The 27,228-nt window shown below is 40.5% G+C and overlaps 1 protein-coding gene across 1 annotated transcript in view; it reads left to right on the plus strand.

The window, feature by feature from the left end:
- Positions 1–27,228, plus strand: part of rspo4 (R-spondin 4) — a 182,054-nt gene that overhangs the window by 98,787 nt on the left and 56,039 nt on the right. The window contains exons 3-4 of the mRNA XM_028810517.2: positions 13,173–13,310; positions 13,842–14,027. Coding sequence (XP_028666350.2) covers positions 13,173–13,310; positions 13,842–14,027 — 324 coding nt within the window. The remainder of the gene's footprint in view (positions 1–13,172; positions 13,311–13,841; positions 14,028–27,228) is intronic.

Consider the following 27,228-nt stretch of genomic DNA (forward strand, 5'->3'; position numbering starts at 1 on the left):
AAACCAACTGAGGAAGCATGTACCAGAAATTAAAAGACCCATTGTCTGCAGAAATCCGCGAACCAGCAAAAAATCTGCGATATATATTTAAATATGCTTACATATAAAATCCGCGATAGAGTGAAGGTGCGAAAGTCGAAGCGCGATATAGCGAGGGATTACTGTAAATAAATAAATGCACTTAAGGTTTCCTACTTACAACTTCATTTTAAAATCTAGTCAGGTATGAGCAATATGCATTTAATATTCTTTTCGATAGCACTTTTTAATGTTAAATAATTAACAGGTTTTGTCCCATCAGTATGAGTTCATTTGTAAAAATCCTACCACTTTATTCAAGCCTGGATTCATTTTAGAATTGTCGAGTCGCAGAGGACGTGCAAATCTCTGCTTTGAATCTTTCGGCATTATTGCAAGGGAGCAGTAGTGTAGTTTTATATACGTATAACAATGTTTTGCTGCTATAGCATCTTCTCCTCTGGGGAGACTCCAACAATAATATAGACTGGCAAAATTCTAAAGAAATCTGGAAGGACTGCAATGAGTGAAAGAAGGTCTCTCCAGACCTTCAAGGAATATCTTCTTATATAATATGCTACCGTGCCTGTCCATTTGTCTGTCCAGGGTTTTAAATCACCTGTAGCAAACCGTTTGAACTATTGACCTGAAATTTGGTACACATATACTACGTGACGTCTATCCGCTTTCAGAGTGATGATTGACCTCCAAGGTTATTCTAATTGCAATCTACCATTCATGACATGCTTTACTTTTCATGAACAGCCGACAAACTCCATGCACTCTGTGAACTACAGCCCTCCTAGAAGGGGAGAGACCTGCACCAGCGTCACAAACCAAAACATGACTTACACATGCTTTTTAATGCCACAGTTTTGCACATTTCTGTAAGCGTTGTCAGAAGGGTCAACATCTAGCCATGTTTACAGGCGATGGATTCAAGGAGACACACCAAGTGGCATAATCGGACAGCTAAAAAGTTAAAAGGTTTCTGTCTATTTTATTCATAATGCTGAACCAGTCTGGTGCCTGGGTGGTCTAGTGGCTTGTCTGAAAAAAACTGGCAGAAAATAAGAATAGACTACCATCTGAGAGAGAAAGAACGAGAGAGGCAAACTGAAATCAGTCTGGTTCCTGATATGTCAGAAAAACAAACAGGCATCTAACTAATACCTCAAATCTTTTTGCTTTGTCTATTAGAGGTTCTCACAGAGTATAAAATATCTCTGCAGATGTCAGCTAAACATCTTTTTGATAGCTATGAGAAACATATAATGTATTCAATCTTTACATATAATATGCTACTGTCTGTCCAGGATTTTAAATCACCTGTAGCTCGCAAACCGTTTGACCTATTGACCTGAAATTTGTTACGCTTATACTACATGACATCTACTACCCGCTGTCGGGGTGATGATTGACCTCCAAGGTTATCCATCCATCCCTTCATTATCCAACAAGCTATATCCTAACTACAGGGTCATGGGGGACTGCTGGAGCCAATCCCAGCCAACACAGGGCGCAAGGCAGGGAACAAACCCCGGGCAGGGCATCAGCCCACTGCAGGGCACACACACCCACACACCAAGCACACACTAGGGACAATTTAGGATCGCCAATGCACCTAACCTGCATGTCTTTGGACTGTGGGAGGAAACTGGAGCATCCAGAGGAGACACAGGGAGAACATGCAAACTCCACGCAGGCTACCACTGCGCCACTGTGCCGCCTCCTCCAAGGTTATTCCTCTTTTTATTTTTATTTTATTTTATTGTAGAATCGACTCTCGGTAGCAGCCAGCAGGGCGGCCATGCGGTGCATGTTTATGGGCACCATTCTCATCCCTACCACCTTTGCCATCACTTCCCCTACCTCTTCACATCTTAAATCATTCTTGAGGCAGATTGAAGACTTAAGTGCCAGCTTAAGTGAAAAATTAAAGAAAACATACGAAGTGATTGCAACACAAACTCAGGAAGCAGCAAGCGCGTCAACCTCTGAATAAATGAATGCTAAACGTACAGAGAAAGAGGATGAAAACTAGGAATGCTCAAGTCAAGTGCATTCACCGCACGTTACTCCATTGTTAAAAGGACCTGCATTTCCAACACATACAATCATATTAAAACCAGATCTAAAAGTAAACAGAATAAAATGAACAATTTGTTACAAAATAGTTCAGACCCCAGATAAAGTGTTTATGCAATCCCAAGCCGTTACATCTGGTTGGTGGGCAAGGTCTGATGTATATGTGTTTTTGCCCAGTGATGTACTGGTATCTTTTTCAGGCTTGTTCTTAGCATTGCATCCATTGTTAGCTGCATAGGCCCTGGCACTATGCGACACAATACTGGAAAAGAGCCATCAGAAAGTTGGTAGAAATTCTGTCCACTTCTACTCGTCAGCAACATCAATATTCTCCAGAGTTGTATAAGCTGAGTCTTTTATTTCATGCATCTTGGAAACACTTTAAACCTTTTTGAACAGTTTCAATCTGGGTTTCGCCCTAAACACAGCACAGAAACTGCCCTGGTCAAAATCACAACTGATCTTCTCCGGGCAGTTGACATTGGACTTTTATCAGTTCTTGTGATTCTTGACCTCAGCTCTGCATTTAACGCCATATCCCATCAGATACTTTTGAAACGTCTAGCTAGTTTTGGAGTCTGTGGCCTTGTCCTCCAGTGGTTTTCTTTCTACCTCACTGATAGGAAGCAATTTGTTCAAATAAAGGGCTTTAAATCTGAGAATTTGTTCAAATAAAGGGCTTTAAATCTGAGAACGCAGTCGTTACTCAGGGAGTTCTGCAGGGTTCTGTTTTGGGGCCATTTCTTTTTCTCATTTATACCTTCCCAATAGGTAATATCTGCCGGCACCATGGTATTAAGTTTCATTGTTACGCTGATGACACACAGCTATATCTATTCACTAAATCCACTTCTGTTTTCCCTCCAGATACTCTTATGGCATGTCTCCAAGACATAAAGAAACAGCAATAAAATTGAGGTTCTCCTCATTGGCTCTAAATCTGCACTTACTAAGGTTAACCATTCTTCTATTTTAATTAACAATATCAACACAAACATATCTTCCCAAGTTAAGAGCCTTGGCGTTATTCTTGACAATACTCTCTCTTTTTCTTCCCATATAAGTAACATTTCTCGGACTGCCTTCTTCCATCTCCGAAACATTTCTAGACTTCGTCCTGTTCTTATGCAACACAGTACTGAAGTATTGGTTAATACCCTCGTCACCTCATGTATACTGTAACGCTATTCTATCTGGCATCCCACAAAAACTTATCCATCGCTTACAACTTGTTCAAAATTCTGCTGCCAGAATAATAACCTGCTGTTCTAAATCCACTGAACATATTACACCTCTTCTCTCTCAACTTCACTGGCTCCCTGTTAACTACAGGTGCTGGTCATAAAATTAGAATATCATGACAAAGTTGATTTATTTCAGTAATTCTATTCAAGAAGTGAAACTTGTATATTAGATTCATTCATTACACACAGACTGATTTATTTCAAATGTTTATTTCTTTTAATTTTGATGATTATAACTGACAACTAATGAAAGTCCCAAATTCAGTATCTCGGAAAATTAGAATATCAATTAAGACCAATGCAAATAAAGGATTTTTAGAAATGTTGGCCAACTAAAAGGTATGAACATGAAAAGTATGAGCATGTACAGCACTCAATATTTAGTTGGGGCTCCTTTGGCCTGGATTACTGCAGCAATGTGGCGTGGCATGGAGTCGATCAGTCTATGGCACTGCTCAGGTGTTATGAGAGCCCATGTTGCTCTGATAGTGGCCTTCGGCTCTTATGAATTGTTGGGTCTGGCGTATTGCATCTTCCTCTTCACAATACCCCATAGATTTTCTATTTGGTTAAGGTCAGGCGAGTTTGCTGGCCAATCAAGAACAGGGATACCATGGTCCTTAAACCAGGTACTGGTAGCTTTGGCACTGTGTGCAGGTGCCAGGTCCTGTTGGAAAATGAAATCTGCATCTCCATACAGTTCGTCAGCAGCAGGAAGCATGAAGTGCTCTAAAACTTCCTGGTAGACGGCTGCGTTGACCTTGGACCTCAGAAAACACAATGGACCAACACCAGCAGATGACATGGCACCCCAAACCTTCACTGACTATGGAAACTTTACACGGGACCTCAAGCAACGTGGATTCTGTGCCTCTCCTCTCTTCCTCCAGACTCTGGGACCTTGATTTCCAAAGGAAATACAAAATTTACTTTCATCAGAGAACATAACTTTGGACCACTAAGCAGCAGTCCAGTCCTTTTTGTCTTTAGCCCAGGCGAGACGCTTCTGATGCTGTCTCTTGTTCAAGAGTGGCTTGACACAAGGAATGCGACAGCTGAAACCCATGTCTTGCATACGTCTGTGCGTGGTAGTTCTTGAAGCACTGACTCCAGCTGCAGTCCACTCTTTGTGAATCTCCCCCACATTTTTGAATGGGTTTTGTTTCCCAATCCTCTCCAGGGTGTGGTTATCCCTATTGCTTGTACACTTTTTTCTACCACATCTTGTCCTTCCCTTCGCCTCTCTATTAATGTGCTTGGACACAGAGCTCTGTGAACAGACAGCCTTTTTAGCAGTTGTCTTTTGGACAACTGTCCAGTCAGCAGTCTTCCCCATGATTGTGTAGCCTACAGAGCTAGACTGAGAGACCATTTAAAGGCTTTTGCAGGTGTTTCGAGTTAATTAGCTGATTAGAGTGTGGCACCAGGTGTCTTCAATGTTGAACCTTTTCACAATATTCTAATGTTTCCAAGATACTGAATTTGGGACTTTCATTAGTTGTCAGTTATAATCATCAACATTAAAAGAAAGAAACATTTGAAATACATCAGTCTGTGTGTAATGAATGAATCTAATATACAAGTTTCACTTTTTGAATGGAATTACTGAAATAAATCAACTTTGTCATGATATTCTAATTTTATGACCAGCACCTGTACAGAATAGAATATAAAATACTGCTTTTAACATTTAAAGCTCTCCACAACCTCACTGATCTCCTACAGACTTGCACTCCCTCTCGCTCACTCAGATCCTCATCTGCAGCTCTGCTTTCTGTACCAAACAACAACAACAACAACAACATTTATTTATATAGCACATTTTCATACAAAAAGTAGCTCAAAGTGCTTTACATAATGAAGAGAAGAAAAATAAAAGACAAAATAAGAAATTAAAATAAGACAACATTAATTAACATAGAAAGGAGTAAGGTCCGATGGCCAGGGTGGACAGAAAAAACAAAAAAAAAACTCCAGAAGGCTGGAGAAAAAAATAAAATCTGTAGGGGTTCCAGGCCACAAGACCGCCCAGTCCCCTCTGGGCATTCTACCTAACATAAATGAAATAGTCCTCTTTGTAGTTCGGGTTTTTCACGGAGTCACTTGATGCTGATGGTCATACAGACTTCTGGCTTTTAATCCATCCATCATTGTTGGAACATCATGGTGCTTTGGGTAGATGGTGGTGGCGCATGCCACCACCAACAGGACACCGGAAAAGGAAACAGAAGAGAGAGTAGGGGTTAGTACAGATTTTGAATGAATAGTTATTATAATGAATTGGATATACAGAGTATCAGGATTAAATTACAGTGAAGTTATGAGAAGGCCATGTTAAAATAATGTGTTTTCAGTAGTTTTTTAAAGTGCTCCACTGTATTAGCCTGGCGAATTCCTACTGGCAGGCTATTCCAGATTTTAGGTGCATAAGAGCAGAAGGCCGCCTCACCACTTCTTTTAAGTTTTGCTCTTGGAATTCTAAGGAGACACTCATTTGAGGATCTGAGGTTACGATTTGGAATATAAGATGTCAGACATTCCGATATATAAGCCGGGGCGAGATTATTTAAAGCTTTATAAACCATAAGCAGAATTTTAAAGTCAATTCTGAATGACACAGGTAACCAGTGTAGTGACATCAAAACTGGAGAAATGTGTTCGGATTTTCTTTTCCTGGTAAGGATTTTAGCAGCTGCATTCTGCACTAGTTGCAAACGATTGATGTCTTTTTTGGGTAGTCCTGAGAGGAGTGCGTTACAGTAATCTAGCCGACTGAAAACAAACGCATGAACTAATTTCTCTGCATCTTTCGATGATATAAGAGGTCTAACTTTTGCTATGTTTCTTAGGTGAAAAAATGCTGTCCTAGTGATCTGATTAATATGCGATTTAAAATTCAGATTACAATCAACGGTTACCCCTAAGCTTTTTACCTCCGATTTGACTTTTAATCCTAATGCATCCAGTTTATTTCTAATAGCCTCATTGTATCCATTATTGCCAGTCACTAAGATTTCGGTTTTTTCTTTATTTAATTTGAGAAAGTTACTATTCATCCATTCTGAGATACAAGTTAGACATTGTGTTAGCGAATCAAGAGATTTGGGGTCATCAGGTGCTATTGATAAATACAGCTGTGTGTCATCAGCATAGCTGTGGTAGCTCACGTTGTGCCCTGAGATAATCTGACCTAATGGAAGCATGTAGATTGAGAAGAGCAGTGGACCCAGGATAGAGCCTTGTGGAACACCATATAGAATATCATGTGTCTTTGAGTTATAATTACCACAACTAACAAAGAATTTTCTCCCTGCCAGGTAGGATTCAAACCAATTTAAGACACTGCCAGAGAGGCCCACCCATTGACTAAGGCGATTCTTAAGAATATTATGATCAATGGTGTCAAATGTGGCACTCAGATCTAAGTGGATGAGAACAGATAAATGGCCTCTGTCTGCATTTACCCGCAAGTCATTTACTACTTTAACGAGTGCAGTTTCTGTGCTGTGATTTGTTCTAAAACCTGACTGAAATTTATCAAGAATAGCATGTTTATTGAGGTGCTCATTTAACTGTATAATGACTGCCTTCTCTAGAATTTTACTTAAGAAAGGCAGGTTAGAGATGGGTCTATAATTTTCAAGAGCAGAGGGATCGAGATTATTTTTCTTAAGTAGGGGTTTAACTACCGCAGTCTTAAGACAGTCTGGGAAGACCCCCGTATCTAATGACGAATTTACTATGTCAAGAACATTATCACTAAGCACACCCGATACTTCTTTGAAAAAATTTGTTGGTATTGGATCAAGGGCACAGGTGGAGGGTTTCATTTGAGAAATTATTTTATGTAAATCAGGTAAATCTATCCTAGTGAAAGACTTTAGTTTGTTTATTATGGGGTACTGGGGTTTAGGAGGATCCTTAGTGTTGGGGAGATATACTATATTATTTCTAATATCATTAATTTTTTGATTGAAAAATACAGCGATAGCCTCACAGGTTTTACTGGAAGTACTTAGGAGGCATTCCTTTGAGTTACCTGGGTTTAACAGATGATCAATTGTCGAAAATAAGACTCTGGGATTACTAGCATTGTTATTTATAATCTTAGAGAAATAGCAGCGCCTCTCAAGACGGACTGTGTTATTGTATTCTGTTATTTTAATATTTCATAGTCAATAGTTAGTTTAGTTTTCCTCCATTTACGCTCAGCTCTACGGCATGTTCTCTTTAAATCAGACACTCTTTGGGTCTTCCATGGTATAACAATGCTAGAAGATTTTTTAATTGTCTTTTCAAGTGCAACTATGTCAACAGCAGCCCTCACTTTAGTATTAAATCTTTCCACCTTACTATTTACATTCTCCTCACTATTATAGTTGGCACTATAAACGGACTGATTGGTTAGAATGTTTGAAAGTTTTAAAGCTGCTGATGAGTCAAAGAAGCGTTTTTTAACAATATGCTTCTCATGAGTGTTTTCTATCATTATTTCTATATTAAAGAGTAGAAGAAAATGGTCTGATAGACCAATATCAATGACCTGCTTTATATCAACTTTTAGTCCTTTACTAATTACTAAGTCTAACGTATGACCTGCTTTATGTGTAGGCTGATTAACGAGCTGTCTCAAATCAAAAGAGTCCAGGAGGTTCATAAATTCTTTTACTTTCTGGTCGCATTGATTATCTATATGAAAATTAAAGTCGCCGACTATTAAGAGTGTGTCATAGTTCGTAATTAAGATTGACATCAAGTCAGAGAATTCCTCAAAGAAAGACGCGTTGAATTTTGGAGGTCTATACACGGATAATACTAGAACGTGAGAATCTCCCTGAATAATAATGGCGAGATACTCAAAAGACTTGAATTTACCAAAACTGATATTTTTACATTTTAACCTGCTTGAGTAAATGTTTGCTAGTCCTCCACCTCTCTTTCCTAGGCGATCAGCACGAGTAAAACTGTAATCCGGAGGCACAGATTCGATTAAAACAGCTGCGCCATCTGAGCTAAGCCACGTTTCACTTAGTGCAATAAAATCTATTTTTTTATCACTAATAAGATCGTTGATAAAAAACGTCTTGTTAGTTAAAGCTCTAATATTTAATAGTGCCATATTCAATGTTTCGGAGGAGCAGAGATGAATACTATGTGCGTTATTGATATATGGAACAGGAATTAAGTTATTTTTATTAGCGCCGCTCTGCGTGTATTTTTTGTTTAATCTATGATATGTTTTTATAGTTTTAATACATTGTTCATCTAAAGTAGTAACTTTAATTAAATTATTGGTGTTTATGCCGTATTGCCTAGATTTTCTATGTGCATTAAGATTGGTTATTACAGTATTTATGTTGTGCACTTTTATGGAAGATTTTATTAAACGTCAAACTCAGTTCTATGGGAGCTCGAGCGTCTCTCATAGTGCTCCTCAACTCTGAACTCTCTTCCCTCTCATATACGTCAGCTCGATTCAGTAACACATTTTAAAACTGCCCTCAAAACTTATCTTTTCAAGTTGGCATACCAATTGTGAATTCTACACTGTTACTCCCTGCTATCTTTGTTTGTTTGCTAATTATTGCTTTGTGATTTATCATTGTTTTGTTTTTATTTTACTAATGTTGGTTTATTTTAAGGCGCCTATTAAATAAAATGTATTATTATTATTATTTAGTGAAGTGACACTGTGGTGGTTATATTAATATAGTATAAAAAAGGAAATTTCATGCTGCCGTATGGTAATCATTTTAGCCTCCTAGTCCAGTTAATTTCAAGTTTATGTCAGTTTTTTTAAGAAACAGTAACTGGTTTGAGGTGTCTTGTTAAACTGCAGCTCTTGATTCCATTAATTTACACATAAAATATATAATTTAAGGTCTATGTAACACTTGTAGGGAAGGAATGTGCATAGGTAGCAAGAGACCAGCAGTAATAAACAAGGTGTGAAACTGTCAAGGGTCAATCTGAACATATTGCACATTTATTATGGCATCACCAACCCCACTTCTCATTATAGAAATCCCATGTTCTTTTCACTATGATTTATTTATCAAGATTTGTCACTTGATTATTCAGCGGGTTGGAAAATGGATGGATGGATGGATGGATGAATTCTTGCAATGCCATCATCAGGCCTTTATTGGAAGACAGTCATTTTAACACCCAGTAAAGGGGACAAAATTGCAGAGCCACAATCACTCATGCAGTTTAACCCCTGATGCTGTCTGACCCATTGGTTAAGGAACAATGTCATTTATTTTGGGCATTTGCACCTGGTTGCCTTTAACAGGTAGTTACTTCTGATTGTCCTTGAATTGCTTTTGTGGTAACATCATCTGGTACACCAGAAATCCCCTGGCACCCTTGTACAGTTAGTTTTTGTTTGGATTTCCTTGGAAACATTTTAGAAGAAAATATAATGAATATTTTTTCTGTTAAATTGTGTTCATTGAAAGTTTCAGCTGTTTGGTACAGCTAAGTTCATAAAACTAATTTAGTTAGCTAATAGAAAATTTGCCACTAAATCTCATTCAAATACTTTTTCCAAGTAATCAAGGTTTTCATTTCAACTACATCCAGTGGCATAGCTCGAGTTCATGCCGCTCAAGGCCGGCCGGTGCTTCAATTTGCTGCCCTCCAACATATCTGAATATGTTAACCTATTTATATAGAAAATTAAAATGACGTATAGAGAAAAATTAAGATAAATTTTGCATATATTTATTCATTAAACAGCAATAATTTTTCACATATAATTATTTATAAGTATCAACTGGACAAGAATATAGTATAGACACACTGATAAGCCGTGTTCTAATTATTAGTTTAATATAATTAAGCTGCAAAAACCAGAACCAGTGTAGTGTACAAGTGAGAGGTGGAGATGAGCAAGAATGCATTCGGATTGATAATGAAACAAAATTATAAATTGTAAATTAGTTGTTTATCTTACTAGTAATTATTATCGGTGTAATGTTTATATTTATTTTTGTTATTGCCTCATAAATTTCAACTGCTGTGTCTGATGCCATCATAGAAGGACAGTCTGAAAATTATTTTTGAAGCATTTGTGGATTTAAATCTGAGAATTTTACTTTTTTCATTCATGAGTGATATTTTTTAGAACCCTGCTGCTTACACACAAATTCTACTGAGGCTTTTGACCAATAATGCCGCCCCCAAAAATGTGCCGCCCGGGGCAGACCGTCCCCTCCACCCAATCCTAGCTACGCCACTGACTACATCACCATTTATGTTGTGAGAGGAAGCCCGAACACCATCAGACAGACACCAGCAGTTCTATAAAACTTCTATAAAACGGTTTATTTACACTTTAGACCCCACACACACATAGTGCCCAGCATCAGTCACCCTCACATGGGCCTTTAAACGTCCGTGGGGCCACCTTTCTTCTCTTCCTCTGGAGCTTTGTCCTCCTCCTGCACCCGACTCTGGCTCTCCGACTGTAGGAAGGCAGCCCTTTTATAATCACCAGGATGTGCTACTGGAAGCACTCCGGGCATCTCTGGAAGGTCCTCCATCATCCCTCCCAGGTGTGGCGGAAGTGCAGATATCCCGGGGATATATAAGACTCAGGGAGCCCCCTGGCGGTGGCCATGGGCCCCAATGGGTTTGAGCTTCCACACTCCGTCCCCTTGGTCCCCACACTATCCAGGGCAGTTGCCCTCTCATGGCCTGGGGAGCGAATAGTCTGCCTCCCGGTCCTTCCAGACGTCCCGGCTGGGTTTGACCACCAGCCTCTTGCCACAATCTGAAGAAATGTTTCCTGGCCTGACACTTACCCATAATTCCCACTGGTTTCGTTCAGTGTGTGATGTATACTACAGTTGAAGGAATTCTGATGGATGACCAAAGTCCATCATAGTAAGTATCATGGGAAGTGGTGTCTTTTTTAACAGCTCATGAGTAAAGGATGAATTTTTTCCGACAAAAGCAAGTACAAATTTCCCCTTAGTTACGTTGTGGTTTAGGTTTTAGTTAAGGAAAAATAACAACAAACGAAAAGCAGTTAAAGTAAACATTGAAGTCATTCAGGCAATGAAACGTGATTTAAGTGCCGTTTTTTTATTTTGGAAAAATAATTAAATAAATGATTGATGTTTGCATATTATTAATGCATACACAGCAAAGGAAAAATGATGCCTTCATCTTCAAAAAAATGATGTAGTCTTTCAAAAACAATTGCAGTATTTAATAGCTGATTCTCCTGCTTGTGTTTGTCATGGAGGTTGAGTGGAATAGATAATACACTGGGAAAAGAGACGTCTGGTGGGTGGTCTTTACTCTTTCTGTATAAAATCTGAAAGCTATTTTTATTATAGCAACTTGTATCTTAACTGATTTCATTTATAGACCTGAATGTGATCCTGCACAGTGAGTTTTAGATATACGTATCACACTACTGTAGTCTACTTTTGCCATTATATAGATTGTAGCATCACAGGGGAGTTTCATCAGTTTGCAGTCTTACATTTAGTTTAAACACGATGGCAATGTTGTTTATTCACAGGAATAAGTGTATTCCCCTCCTCGGAAGTCCATTATCCCAGATTATAAATTCAAATGATACAATGAAACTTTGACATACCCAGGGTTTTAGCTGTTGATTCCTGTTAAAGTGATTTTGTGAATAAGCTTTTTAAGTTTATTTCCATGTTTCAGCAAAATAAGCTGATGTAAAAGTATTTACAATATAAAAATACATGTCATATTAGCAGTTTTAATAATTTTGTTGTTGTATATATAGCACTGAGTCAAGGTACTAAGATTTCAAACTTGAATGCAAAGGTAGCCCAATTTAGATTTTGGATTTGAGAGCTAGCTTAAAATTTACATCTTTAGGATATAAGAGCAAAAATAAGGGGACCAAGAGAAAAGGTACATTGGGAAAACATACAAACCACACAGATGGGCAGCGAGTTTTAACTCCATCCATCCATCCATTTTCCAACCTGCTGAATCCGAACACAGGGTCACGGGGGTCTGCTGGAGCCAATTCCAGCCAACACAGGGCACAAGGCAGGAACCAATCCCGGGCAGGGTGCCAACCCACCGCAGGAGTTTTAACTCATAACTCTGATTTTGTGAGACAGCAGCACTAACCATTGTGTCACCATGCCACGTTTTTATTATTTGCTTATTAACTTAATGAACAGCCATTGCATTACATTAAATATTGTTTAATGTGCCAGCATACTGTGCAAGCTCATAAATTAAACTGTGAGGTTATTGACTTGCCATTTTTCCTGCCTGTTTACGATGAATAACCAGAAGAACAAGACATTTTAGACTAATTTCCTTCAGGCTACCTTGTGATATTTTTCAAGTTTTAAATGAAATCCAGTCTCAGTCAATTCATCAAGTCACAGATTAAAATTGTTTAGGCCAGTGTCAGTATAACAAATCATTTGCTATCAAAAGGAAGTCAGTTTCATAAAATCTTTCAGTGTGTTTGTCACATGTGGTCAATGGCCAGTGATGAAGGTGCTCTGTGATGAAAGACTGCTTTCTTTTCCATAAAGAGACAGCTTAAAAAGTATACTCTGACATTAACTATGCTATACGGAGCTTCGTTGATTTTTCTCTGGTGTTTTCATTGAAAAGGCACTATATGAGAACTGTTTAAAAATGTGTATTCCTTGTGTTAGTCTGTGTTCTTTTTAAAACATGGACTGCTGGTGCTAAGCAACATGAAGGTACTATCTAAATAAGATGCATTATTATTATTATTCAATCTATCACACAGAAACAATGATATATTGATAATCAAATCACTGTTCTTTCGTTTACTTTTAGGCTGCAAGACCTCCAACTGTGAGAGCTGCTTCAGTAAAGATTTCTGCATGAAATGTAAAGGGGGTTTTCATCTGTTTAAGGGGAAATGTCTGGTAATGTGTCCAGAAGGTACTTCACCACATTTGTCTGAATGTGTTGGTAAGTGGAATCACCACCCTGCTGCTTGTTATAATTCCATGTCTGTTGTGTTTAGTGTCTCCAGGAGTGCACATAAGATTGAATGATAAAAGCACAAACTAACAATATATGCAGTTAACACAGTGGTTGATTGGTACAGACCCCCTAAGAGTGTGCATCTTAGTTTGCTTAATGATTCTAAATTGTTCCCGGACAAATGAATGGTAATGGATGAGTGAGGTTGCCCTATTCCTGTCTTGTTCTGGATGCTGCCACATTGTGCTCCTTCACTCTATGATCTTCAAATAGAATTAACAGGTTAAGAATAACTGATGGACATACTGTACTGTATAATACATTGATTTTCATGGAGATGCGGCACTTTAGAAAGCTTGGAATTGTAAATTTAGCATGTATGACATCTGTGCCTATGTATTTTATTTGAGACTTATCAACCTATATCATTTTTATGTGATGATATGAAGGCATATTTATTTAATTTCAAAAAAAGAAAGCCATCACATACAATTTTTATTGATATCCTTTCTCTAGAAGGTTGCCAGGCGGGAAAGTGGAGCGATTGGGGTATTTGCACAAAAAATGGACAGACATGTGGCTTCCGATGGGGAATGCAAGAGCGGACTAAAGGCCCCCAAGAGGGGCTGGGAGAAGAATCACCTAAATGCACCCATGTCTCAGAGAGCAGGCGCTGCAGGATGAAGAAACGTTGTCCTGGAGGTAAGCAGTTTTCACCCATAAGCACCAGCATTTGTAAGATGTACGTACAGCACATTTAAGGAATTTGTCCTTGTTATGAATTATCGAAGCAGGAAGCCTTTATCTGCATTTCCTAAGCTTTTTTAACACTTTAACAACAAAATCCGAACAACGTAATCTCTCTATATATAACATCCAATGTCTGTCTGTCTGTCCATTTTCATGAGAGAACTACTTAACGAATTTAGTTCGGGTTTTTTTCTATAATTTTCTTGAACATTCCGGTGGATTTTTGCGACTTCTCTCGTTGCGCTATGTATCATAGTTCACTTGTGGTACTGATTTATTTGCGCGAATCTGAGAGACACGCATTGGCCCGAGGGGAGGGGGACGGGGCCCTCCTCACTCACGTGCCAGCCTTTGGGTGTTCCTTACCTCTGCTTAACTAGCGAACGAGAGAACTACTTAACCGATTTAGTTCGGGTTTTATTCTATAATTTGCTTGAACATTCCGGTGGATTTTTGCGACTTCTCTCGTTGCGCTATGTATCATAGATTGCTTGTGGTACCGATTTATTTGCACAAATCCGAGAGACACCCAGTGGACCAAGGGGAGGGGGACGGGGCCCTCCTCACTGACACGCCAGCCTCGGGGTGTTTCTTACCTCCGCTTACCTAGCAAACGAGAGAACTACTTAACAGATTTAGTTCGGGTTTCTTTCTAGAATTTGCTTGATCATTGCGGTTGATTTTACAACTTCTCTCATCACTATAAGAATCATAGTTTGCTTGCAGGAGTGATATATTCATGCTAATCCGAGACAGAGGCTGGGGGCCGAGGGGAGGGGGAAGTGTGACGTCAGGAGTGGGGAGCCGGGCAGGGCCCTCCTCACTGTCCTGTTTCACCACTACATGGGCGGAGCCACGGGACATGGCTGGTATTAAAGATATTGAAAGCAGGCATAATAGACCTAAAACATACTTTATGTTTTTGAAGAAAGATTATTCTTTGTTTTTGAATAAGATGTTGAATTATACTTAAAACTGAGCAGAACTGCTGTGTAATTAAATATATTTCAGTAATATAAAAAACAATTATTTTCCTAAAGTTCTGGAGTAGGATTAAGTAAGAGTTATCGTGTGGAGTTACTAGCATAGGAGTACAATGGAGAATGGGTCCTGTTGGTCTTGGTACCACAAAAAGATGGAGTGCTACACAGCAGTGTCGACTGATTTAGCAACACAGAACTCACTAAAATGAGCTTGTTGACCGCGTAGCCTTTGTTTCTCATTACAAGATAGGAAAACCTACAAATAGTAGAAAAGGCCAGAAACATGGGGGGGATCAGCAATCTGATTTGATAATAGTGCAACATGGATTTTTTTCCCTAAACCAAATCTTGGGAATCTGTTGTGAAATGTTTAATTGATCAGATAACAGTGATCTTTTAGAAATGCAAGGGAAAACTGGACGATGACTCATGTTCTGGGTCATTTTAATGGGGTACATAACCATTAGTATGATTGCTTGTCTTTGTCTTCTCAGGCTCCCAGCATTGCTAATATTTTAATCAAGTTACTCTTCTTGACCTTAAATACGATAGGACTTCAAAATCACCATCACTAGTAACAGACGCAGTGCCAGACCTGTGTCATATTCCATCAAAATCATAGATACAAGGTCACACAGTATGTTGCGGAATGCACACGGAGGTCTTAAGTAGCCCTTTGACCTCAGACTTGCAGTTCCTAATGGCTCGAGTTTTATTGCCTCTAGTATACATTGAAGCTTTGTTCCCCTCTTCTTTGATGCCATGGGGCCGTAACTTGACCTTAACACTTTTTCATTTACTTATACTAATCAGGTAATTTATTTATTTTAATTTGTAAATAAAACATACTTATTAAAATTATTGTGTATCTCTGCAGGGCAAAAAAAGTGGCTCAGTGATTAGCACTCTTGGCTCATGATGTCAGCGTCCTTGTTTTGAATTTCATTCCAGGTCCGTGTCTAGTGTGCATATTCTCACAAATGACTGCATCAGTTTTTCTTTTTTAATTGGGAGCTGTGGGTTTCTTCGACATACCTAAAGAAACATGTTTTTAGATGGATTACCAATTCTACACTGACCCCAGCGTGAGTAAGTGTGGTTGTTTGTGTGTAATGTATTTTCTGCATTTGCACCTTTCTTGTTGGATAGGCTTCTGCCCAAATTAACAGTCATGTGTGTGTGTAATGGTTTGCTCTTTTGGCATGAAATGTTTGGTGGGCTATACCAGAATTCCCCTTTATGTCTACAGACTTGTCTCTTATTAACTTACCTAACTAGTTATATGTGTCTTGCCTTTGCTAATGATTACCACGGGTGCAAGTTTATGCTCTGTCCGCATCACAAATCATCAAACCAAATAATGAAATACTGTGCCCGGTCTGTCTCAATTGGCATCAGATTATTATCACACCCTATAAAATCATCATGATCTGACAAAATACTATAAGACAGTTTTAAATGGTAAGTAGCCGCCTGCTGCCCAGGATAATATATTGGCTATGCACTTCCTAAATTGAAAGAGCAACACATCAAGTTTAGAATCAAATCACTTTTAGGTGAAAAAGGACAAACCACAATAACACAGAAAGAACAATCAAACTACACACAGTGCTAACCACTGTGCATCCAGGTTTTTGTTGAAAAGGACCAAACCGGCAAAATAACTGAAAAAAAAAACATTTAAACCCTATCTGTTCTTTTTGCATCAGGACACTGCTTTTTTGAAACAGCAGCATCATACTTCTGCCTCTTCTGTACACATGTAAAGCTGCCACCGTGGCTTTTTCAAATTTGGCATCGTCAGACCTCTTCTTCAATGGTTAAACATCAAGGTGTCGATTAGCTCCATTCTGAGCTAAATAAATGAGCAAAAGACACTGGACTTTCCATATATCATCACTGACTTGTTCTGCATAGCCTTGAGTGTGAAAAACCCGAACTGGAAGTGCAAATATGTGTAATTAAAAAAAAAAAAAAGATGGTCCTCATTTTAATACTGAAAATCAGGGCCTCTAGACTTCATGTCTCGTTACTAATGCAGAAAGTTTTTAGTGAAAGCTAAACCTAAAACACTGCAGGGTCTATAGAGCTAGCTCCTTTAGCCAGAAACTAGCTACTACAAAAGGCAATATTTTTCGAAGATAGGAAACTGAATTAAACATATGATGGAAACAGGACACAGGTTAAAAGCACTAAGACTATTTTTACTTCTTTTTATAGTGCCTCCAAAGCACCGCAACCACAATAAACAGCAATATGTCAGCACAACTAATCACTAATTTCTCCTCCATGCCTCCCAGCAAGCTCTGTCAAACCAACTCTGGCTCCCTTGCTGGGTCTCCACCAGTCCTTTATCCTTTATATAGTCCTTGACCCGGAAGTGCTTCTGTTCTTCCGACCACGTCACTGGCTGGCACTTTGGTATTTAATAAAGAACAGGGATTACCTTCAGCCCAGAAGTACTTCGGGGCTTCTATCCTCGTGACTACCTTGTACTTTTGGGCAACAATAAAATAAATGTCTCCAGGTCCTTTGACAGCTCCTCCTGGTGGCACCCATCAGACCTGTATGTCCGAACTCCATGTCCCATAGTGCCCTGCGGGAATCTGGGGTACCACTGCACTCCAGGGAAGCTGCCATCTAGTGTTTTTGGGGGAAGCAGTGTCGTCAAGTAGCTGCCTTCCCTCATCCTTCTAGTCCATGAGTGCCCCGGCCGTCCATCACAGTACATATGTTATATTTCCCAATCGAACCTGTAATGGACTGGGGTCCCTCCCAGTGTCCTCTGCTCCTTTTCACCCATTAAATATCATCCTTCCATAAAGTTCAATCAAGTTAGCTCAAAAGAAAGCCTTCAAGAAAAGCTCAGGTGATTATTTATTGCAAGAGACTCCTTGGTTAAAATTAAAGAACTCCGTCCAGTTTGTCAGCCCTGATCGTCTGACTGCCACATTCACAGTGGAAATTTTTATTCATCACCATTAAGATTATCATTGGCAGATCAGAATTTGTGTGCTATTATGAAAAAGATGAAACAAGATCTTGGTTTGTTTTGGAACGATGATTTAACGATACACGTTTATGATTAAAAGAACAAGACAGATAATAGCACCCTGTGACATTTTATCTGCCATTAATTGAACTTGAGTGGGCTTAGAAAAGACAATCTGAGAGATCCTTTGTTCTTTTTTTTTCCTTTTTTCTCTTGCCATACCTTTAGCGGTCCAATTTGAATAGTCATATTGAATTAAAAGGGGGAGTGTTTTACAGGAAAGAAGAAGAAAAGGAAGACTTGGAAAAAATGTGTTGTTTTCACTTGGAAGCAAAAATTGATTTTAGTCTATCAGTGCTGCAGATGACAGTAGGAGGACTGTAAACTAAAGAGCTATGCAGAGGAAAGCTAAAGTATTGGACAATTTTAATGCATTTGTCAATTGCCAAATTGTCATTAGAATATGTAAAACTCCGAATGTTTTTGGTAGTTAAGGGGAGATGACGCCTTTTTAAATTTATCTCTCTACTTCCCAGCCATCAATGGTTGCACTCCCCCAGATTCCTCCTTGTACTTGCTCTGGTTTCTTGTCTCTCATTCTGCCTTGTGCAGACCTCCTGCCCAGCCATTAGGATTGTTTCTATGTAGCGCAACCCCTGATTTCAGATCCCCGTGAACATCTTAAAATAGGATCCGACTTAACTCCAAATCTATAATGTGCAGGGGGCAGGTAAAATGAGCCCCTTAAGCAGGAGAGGGGCCCATTCCGCAATGCCTGGGGCACATTTAACTTGTTTGCCTACTCGGCATCCACTGCATTATTTTAATTTGTGATATTGCATGCGTTTGTAACTGAGACGAAATGAACAAAGTGAACAGACAGTCCTAACTCATTGCTGCAGGTTTCAAAGTGGAAACATGATCTAGAAGAGGCTTTCAGAGATAATTCAACCAGCACAAGCCTATTAGCCAAGACTTTTATTAGCATTTTTTTTTTTGTTCCTCATGTTTCCAGGACATATTTTTTGCTTTTTACTGTTGCGTCAGTCACTCATAAAAAGAGCATGGCACGAAAAGTCTCAGATTTACTCAGCCTGGGCCCCGAGGAGTGGAGGCAATGCGACACACACAATGGCCTCACTCGACCCACTGAATACTAAGAAGATAATGTTTAGGCAAAGCAGAGTCCATCTAGAGATGTGCCCAGCAGTTGGACACCAGGATGGTAAAGTCTTGTGCACTTTTACCACTCCCACTTGTAAAGTGTTGCCTATTATGCCAGTGTGTGGGCTCATTTTACTGTGTCAGTTTGTCATTCCAAGGACTCCTGTTGTTTAAAATGAATGCTTACATAGTTAGGCTGCTACAGTCCTACCCACAAACATCAGATGGCCACATTATTATTTAAAAAAGATGTCAAAAGTACAGCACAGATGTGTTGGTCATTGTTGATTCCAAAGGGCACATCCCACAGATGTTAGACAAGTGATTAGAGAGGCCAGTGAATTATGATGAATTCTTAACCATTCTGGGACTTTCCTACCATTTTGATAAGGAGATAGCTCCCTCATATGTTATACGAGGTGTGATCCAAAAGTTCCCGGAATGCATTTATTTAAAAGCATACACACCAAATAACAATTAATGGTGAATAGTTCCTTCAAAATAGTCACCCGCTGAGTTGATATACTAATCCCAGCGAGATTTCAACCTTTCGAAGCACCTCTGGAAGTCGTTTTTTGTCAGTGTGTTCAAGATGTCAGTTGTTACTGCTTAGATCTCCTCCACCGTCTCTAATCTACGTCCCTTGAGCCTCATCTTCATCTTAGGAAATAAAAAAAAATCAGACTGTGCTAAATAAGGGGAATACGGAGGGTGGGGAATGGCAGTAAACTTTGTAGAAGCCAAAAATTCGCACACAATCAGAGATGTGTGATCTGGTGCATTGTCATGATGCAAAAGAAATGACTTGTCAGCCCACATCTGAGGACGTGTTCAGCGAATTCGATTTCGCAAACGCCTTAGAACATCCCTGTACAATGCTTGTTGCAACATTTCATGGCTTTCTTTTCCTGTTTTTCCCAGTTTAAAACAGAATTTAACACACACTCTTTGCTCTTTCAAATCAATCATTTTCACGAACAACCCTTCACAAACACAACAAAGTTTAAACGAGAACCGCGACTTGAAAAACAACTGCGCACGTTATAACGCATGATAACAGCTCTCAAGGACAACTTGAACTGCTATCTAGTGGCGATTGATATAACCAAACCCTTCTGGCTGCAGAATAAATGCATTCCGGGAACTTTTGGATCGCACCTTGTATGTGTCCATTAGTGCCATCAGACTTTGTTCTGTATTCATACTGTGTCCTAGTCATATGAAAGAACCAAAACTGTATCAACAAAAACACACTGCATCAATACACAATTGTCATGTACCAATTGTTGCTGACACCCAACAGGAAGGATTTATGAATTTATGGGGTCTTTCATGTTCTTTTAATTCCCCCTTTTGTGTGAATTTGGAGGAACAGATCATTTGCCATTCCAGGTAAAGCTCTTCTTTTCTATCAGGTCTTTTATGAGTTCTAATTCAACACTCTTGATGGCACAGTTGGTAGATGAATCACTACAAAACATGCATTACTCTACAGATATTTAATTAGCCTATTTTGGTTAAGTTAGCAACTGCCTCCTTTTGACTTCAGGATCACTGCTGGGTGTTTACGGTGGTGGTCTACATACTGCCATGATATTCATTTGTGTGCTTCTAAAATTCAGTCTTCTTGAGTGCCTTGTGAAGACTGCTTTAATTGTGCACCAAGTAGACTGGAGCAGGGGTTACCTCATCTATAATGGTTCCTTCCATTAGCATTCTTAGAAAAGAAGAAGTCCCAGATGACATAATAGAAGACATCATCAAGAAGTCACTGTTTTTTGGCCGAGGGTAGCACAGAATACCATCTGACACCACCACCACTTTTAATTTTTTTTATTCTGAGACCACATATCCCTAATTTAAAAAGAATTTTGCAAAATATGTTTTTTCCCGGCTGGCTCCACAATACTTCATGACTATTTTGTCTTCTTATTACACATGAAAACCCCAATGGGTTTGATATTACAGTAATCCCTCCTCCATCGCGGGGGTTGCGTTCCAGAGCCACCCGCGAAATAAGAAAATTTGCGAAGTAGAAACCATATGTTTATATGGTTATTTTTATATTGTCATGCTTGGGTCACAGATTTGCGCAGAAACACAGGAGGTTGTAGAGAGACAGGAACGTTTTTCAAACACTGCAAACAAACATTTGTCTCTTTTTCAAAAGTTTAAACTGTGCTCCATGACAAGACAGAGATGACAGTTCCGTCTCACAATTAAAAGAATGCAAACATATCTTCCTCTTCAAAGGAGTGCGTGTCAGGAGCAGATCATGTCACAGAGATAGAGAAAAACAAACAAATCAATAGGGCTGTTTGGCTTTTAAGTATGCGAAGCACCGCGGCACAAAGCTGTTGAAGGCGGCAGCTCACACCCCCTCCGTCAGGAGCAGGGAGAGAGAGAGAGAGAGACAGAGTTTGTTTTTCAATCAAAAATCAATACGTGCCCTTCGAGCTTTTAAGTATGCGAAGCACCGTGCAGCATGTCGTTTCAGGAAGTAGCTGCACAAAAGATAGCAACGTGAAGATAATCTTTCAGCATTTTTAGACGAGCGTCCGTATCGTCTAGGTGTGCGAACAGCCCCCCTGCTCAATCCCCCTACGTCAGGATCAGAGAAAGTCAGCGCAAGAGAGAGAGAAAAGTAAGCTGGGTAGCTTCTCAGCCATCTGCCAATAGCGTCCCTTGTATAAAATCAACTGGGCAAACCAACTGAGGAAGCATGTACCAGAAATTAAAAGACCCATTGTCCGCAGAAATCCGCGAACCAGCAAAAAATCCGCGCTATATATTTAAATATGCTTACATATAAAATCCGCGATGGAGTGAAGCCGCGAAAGGCGAAGCGCGATATAGCGAGGGATTACTGTATTGATATGCTCAGGTCTAAGGCCTATGACCATGTTGAGTCCTAATCCATATAAATCTGTTGTCTTACCTGATGGAAACACACCCACACATGATTAACTGGTTCATGCCAGCCCGTAAGATGTTGTCATTGTATCAGAAATTAGTTTTGTTGGAAAAGAAGGTGGAATTTGGAAAATGAACATTCATTGATACAATCAAAGAAGATGGAGAAGCAGCATGAAAGTTGTGTCTTAATTTCACATGTCCCACACTACAGTACATCTTCTTATTCAACTGCCGTTCCCTTGTTTTTGTTCACGAAACCAATGTTGCTAGTCATCTGCTTTTCAAAGACAACCATATTTGAAATTACAGTAATTAAACCAACTAGACTTATTAGATTTCAGTCATGGTAAAATATTACCACTTTGTACCTGAAATTGTGAGAAAGGAATCAAAGGTAGCTAAAAGTAAAGCTTTGTTAGGTATTGACACTGTTTGGGTCAGGGTGTCTAGTCTGATCCTGAATGGCCATGGTGTCTACATGATTTTAGGCAGGCAGTGTGATGTAGTGCTTAAGGCTTTGGACTTTAAACCCTGAGGTTGGGGGTTCAGATCCCACTACTGATACTGTGTGACCACGAGCAAGAGTTGATTTCTCTCAGAAAAGTTCAATATACACCATGTAGGGGGAGAACATGCATCCCAGCCAGATTGGAGGAGGTTCCATTACTCAGACGTGAAGACAGTGCAATGATGCACACAAATTGGCCAGCAGGGCATACAAAATAAATTTGTACCCGGCCAGTGTGTTTTTATCGATGGACTGAGGAGAAGCTAGAATCAGAATTGGTTCCGTCTCCCATACAATAGGTAGCAGTGGTCCTCATACGGTAACCCAATTGGAATACACACAGGGGAGCTTGGGACTTGGAGTAAAGATGTGCAGCCCCATCGGGATCCCTGGGGATCAACAGAGAGCACTGCTTTCTGCTTTTTCTATGACCCAGAAGTGCTTCTGCAAGGACACAGCGTGATACAAGAAGCATTCTCAGGTCCAACATAAAAGGAGTCCGCTGCCTCACTTCATTTAAGTTGGAATCAGAAGGAAGAGGGCATCATTTGTTGGAGGAAGAGGAGTCAGGAGAAGAGTCTGAAGAAGAACAGGGAAGGAAAAGAACTCCTGGTTATTTGAGATTGTTTTGTGGAAGAAGGTATTGTAGATAATAAATATATTTGAACCCATTTTTGTGTCAGGGGGTTGGGGCTCAGTGGTGCCCCCTAGGTTCAACAACTGGTTGGAAATACTGACAGAAGAAATGAGGAGAATGTCTCATTAAATAGTCATTTTCCTTAGCCACAGTAATTTCTAGTTAATAAATTGGTTAGAATACAAGTCTATAGCCAGCGGGACTGTATATACTGTGGACTGGGTACCACTGTTTGTGAAAGAAACACACCTGCCCATTTTCAAGATCTGAATGTATTTTGTATTGTAAATAAGGAAGGTTAATGGTGAACTTTCCCAGTAGTTACGTTTAAGAATCTTGTTGCACTTGGGGATGGATACTGTTAGTGAGCTGCTCTTGGTGAAAAACACATTTCAGTAGCTGTGGCATGGAATTTTCATTTTTTCAACTTAGTGAAACTGAGTATTGAAGTGAGCTTGTTTAAACACACAGAACCTAAATTTTGAGTTATCTTTCCATGAAAAGGCAATCATTTATTGTAAATTTGTGTATGATTGTACATTACACTGGCTCACAGACCAAACTGAAAAGCAAGCATTTAATAACCCAAAAGCAGTGCAAACAAGGGATCAATCAACTTCAAGTCAGAGTATTACACCAAAGGTGTGGTGGAGGATTCAATTATACCTGTATATTTGTATAGTTTTCTGGGGACTTTGTGTAGCCTCTACAGGCATATGATGCAGCAAATATGTGAACTGAACTGCTAATGAGGCACAGCAGCACAACATCTAATATATGTATAAATGTTTACTTTTTGACTTCTTGAAGACAATTGAAGGGACAAGCCAAACTTTTTGCTGTCTGGAATCATTCATACTGTATCTGTTGATCGCCCTTAAGTTCATGTGGGAATTTTTCCTTATGGGAACATAATTATTAATGGATATTTTGTGGTATTTAACTGTAATTCATATCCCATAGTGAATTTCTCTGCAAAGTGAATAATGTTTACTTCAGGTCATTCAGATTGGGGAGCATGCACCAGTACAGTGCATTGCCCCAATCACCACTTGACGAAAACACCTCGGGATCCTGGTTGCCAACCCCCCCAGGCAGATACACAGTCCAGTCCCACCCTCCAGAAATGACCATCCATCTGACCACAGCCAGGTGTTATGTAGTTCATCCCCATGGCTAGGTCTAGCCTCTTTGGTCCTCAACAATGAAGAACCTGTGAGCTGGATCACCCTTGGGGAATTGCACCACATGGCTGTAGTTCCGTAACTGACACTCCCTCACAATGCGGGTAACGTGCCTCATTCAGGACTCTGTGAGCAACCACTCATTCGACACAAAGTCAAACCAGCGGTGCCTAAAGGATTGTCCAAAGAGACACAGTACCAAAGGATTACATTCTTCGTCTCAGGTCACTGGATAGTGTCCATGTCTCGCAACCATATAACAAGACAGGGATCACCAGGACTCTAAAGACTTGGAACTTCGTCCTTTTACATAAATATTGGGAGAGCCACACTCCCCTTTTCAGTGATCTCATGGCCGCCCATTCTCTCCCAATCCGTCTACTGACTTCATAGGAAGAGTCACCAGAGACATGAATGTCACTGCCGAGGTAAGTAAACCTCTCCGCAGACAGACACACTGCTGATGGCTATGCCTAAGAGGTCACTAAAGGCCTGGATCTTGGTTTTTATCCAGACACTCAGACTCCTTGCTCAGTCTCTCAAGAGCCCTGATCAGAGCCTCCATTGACTCCGCAACTCACAGCATCATCAACAAAGTCAAGATCAGTGAATTTTTCTTCACCCACAGATGCCCCACAGCTGCTGGACCCCACGACCTTGCCCGACACCCAGTCCACGTAAGCACTGAACAGAGTAGGAGCAAGAACACACCCCTGACGAACCCCAGAATCAATTGAGAAAAACGCAGGTTCTGCTTCAGCTCTGCACAGTACTCACAGTAGCAGTGTACAGGGGATCCTGCGAACTCTCAGGATATTCCACAGGGAAGCTCGATCAACTGAGTCAAACACTTTACGAAAATCGACAAAGGCTGCAAAGAAACTCTACTAATATTCACGTTTGCACTGTATGAGAACCCTCAGTGCCAGGGTGCCATTGATGGTATACTTCTTAGGTATTAAACCAGACTGCTCTGGTCACTGGTAGGTGAGCAAGTGATCATGCATCCTATTGAGACAGGACCTTACCTGGCGCTGAGTGCAATGTTATCACCCTGTAGTTACCGCAATCCAGGTGATCACCCTTCCCTTTCCAGATAGGGACAACAAGTCCCGTTTTCTAGTCGGTTGGGATGACACCGGTATCACAAATGGAAGCAAAGATTTCTTGCAATTCCAGCAGGACAGCCTTACCAGCAGCATGGAGAAGTTCACCCAGGATACCATAGATCCCCTCAGCCTTCCCTGTCCTCAGCTGGTTCACCACCTGTGAAATCTTAGTGAGATTGGGTAGTTCACAGCTAATTGGAGGATCAGCCTCAAGAACCATGGACCCAGAGATATCCAACATCCTAGCCGGAGGATCAGCTTTAAACAGCTGCTCAAAGTAGCCAACCAAGTGGGTCACAACTGCAGTATCATCCATAAGGACCGTTCCATCAGCCGCACTGACCGCAACTCTCTGAGGAACAGATTCGGATGTGCGTAATGCTTCGATTCCTCTATAAGCAGGAGTGGGTCACTAGACCGTAGAGGGTATGTCACTTGCTCACAGATTCTTCTAATAAACGCCTCTTTATCTGTCCTCAGAGCCCTTGCAGCTGTTCTTCTCTGTTCCTGGTACAGACCAGAGTTGCCATCAAGCTGTGCACTGTGATTCCTCTCGATGATATCCAGAGTGCCTTTGCGATGAAACACCTCCTTCTGGTAACACGAATACAAACACACAGCAACCTTCAGGGTCTTGTCCCGGACGGTCTCCCACATCACATTAGGATCGGCAGTCACACCCAAGTCTGTAAGTTCCTCACACACATTACGTGCAAACTCGTCAGAAACAGCCTGATCTTGGAATCTGGCCAGGTCCAGCCTCATCTTCCTAGTAGGTGGTAGCCTACTAGACCTAAACTGGATCTTCAGAGTAGCAACAACAAGTCTGTGGTCAGAATTCACAAACTGGGCACTTCTGTAGACTCTGCAGTTTTGTTAGAGCCTCCAGCGTCTGCCCACAAAGATGTGATGAATTTCCTTCACCACACCACCAGTATTGAAGGACCAAGTCCAATGATGCGGCTCAGCCGCAGGTACCAGGATCCAGCGATTCGCAGCCCCCGACCTTTTGAAAAGTCAAGGAACATGGAGCCACTTTCACCACAGTCACTAGACCCATGGGGATCGACACAATCCTCATAGCCAGACCCGTCAGTGCCAGTGGTTGCATTGAAGTCACCCATTACCAGAGGAGAGTCACTTTATGGACTCCCATCAACCACCGAGAAAAGTTGTGAATAAAATGTCTCTCTCAACTGAGGCATACACTGAGACAACAGACAAAGCACCCAGAGAGTGCCGTAATCTGAGTCTCATGATACGCTCATTGCAAGGAGTGACATCAGACACCATTGGAAGGAGCCGATCTGCCACAGTAACAGCTACTCCCTGAGTATGACAGCCATCAGAGCAACCAGACAAATAAAAGTTGAACCCACCCTCAGAGATCTGGCCAGTCCCAGGTCTACACACCTCAGAGAGTGCCACCACTGAAATGCAGAGTTTATGAAGCTCCTCCGACAGCAGAAGAAGAAAACACATTCCAAACACCTATCCAGATGAGCTACCTCAAATTGGGATCTGAGTGCTGCCATGCAGCAGGCGACGCCTCAGCACCACATCAATTTTGATCCCTAACAGGCCTGACCCCGCTGACTCTCCAACGGTTTTGACTCTTCCAGGGGTGGGGCTTCCGAGGGCTTTCCCCCATCCCCTTCAT

The sequence above is a fragment of the Erpetoichthys calabaricus genome, chromosome 10 (genome assembly GCF_900747795.2).
Source record: "Erpetoichthys calabaricus chromosome 10, fErpCal1.3, whole genome shotgun sequence".
NCBI lineage: Eukaryota > Metazoa > Chordata > Cladistia > Polypteriformes > Polypteridae > Erpetoichthys > Erpetoichthys calabaricus.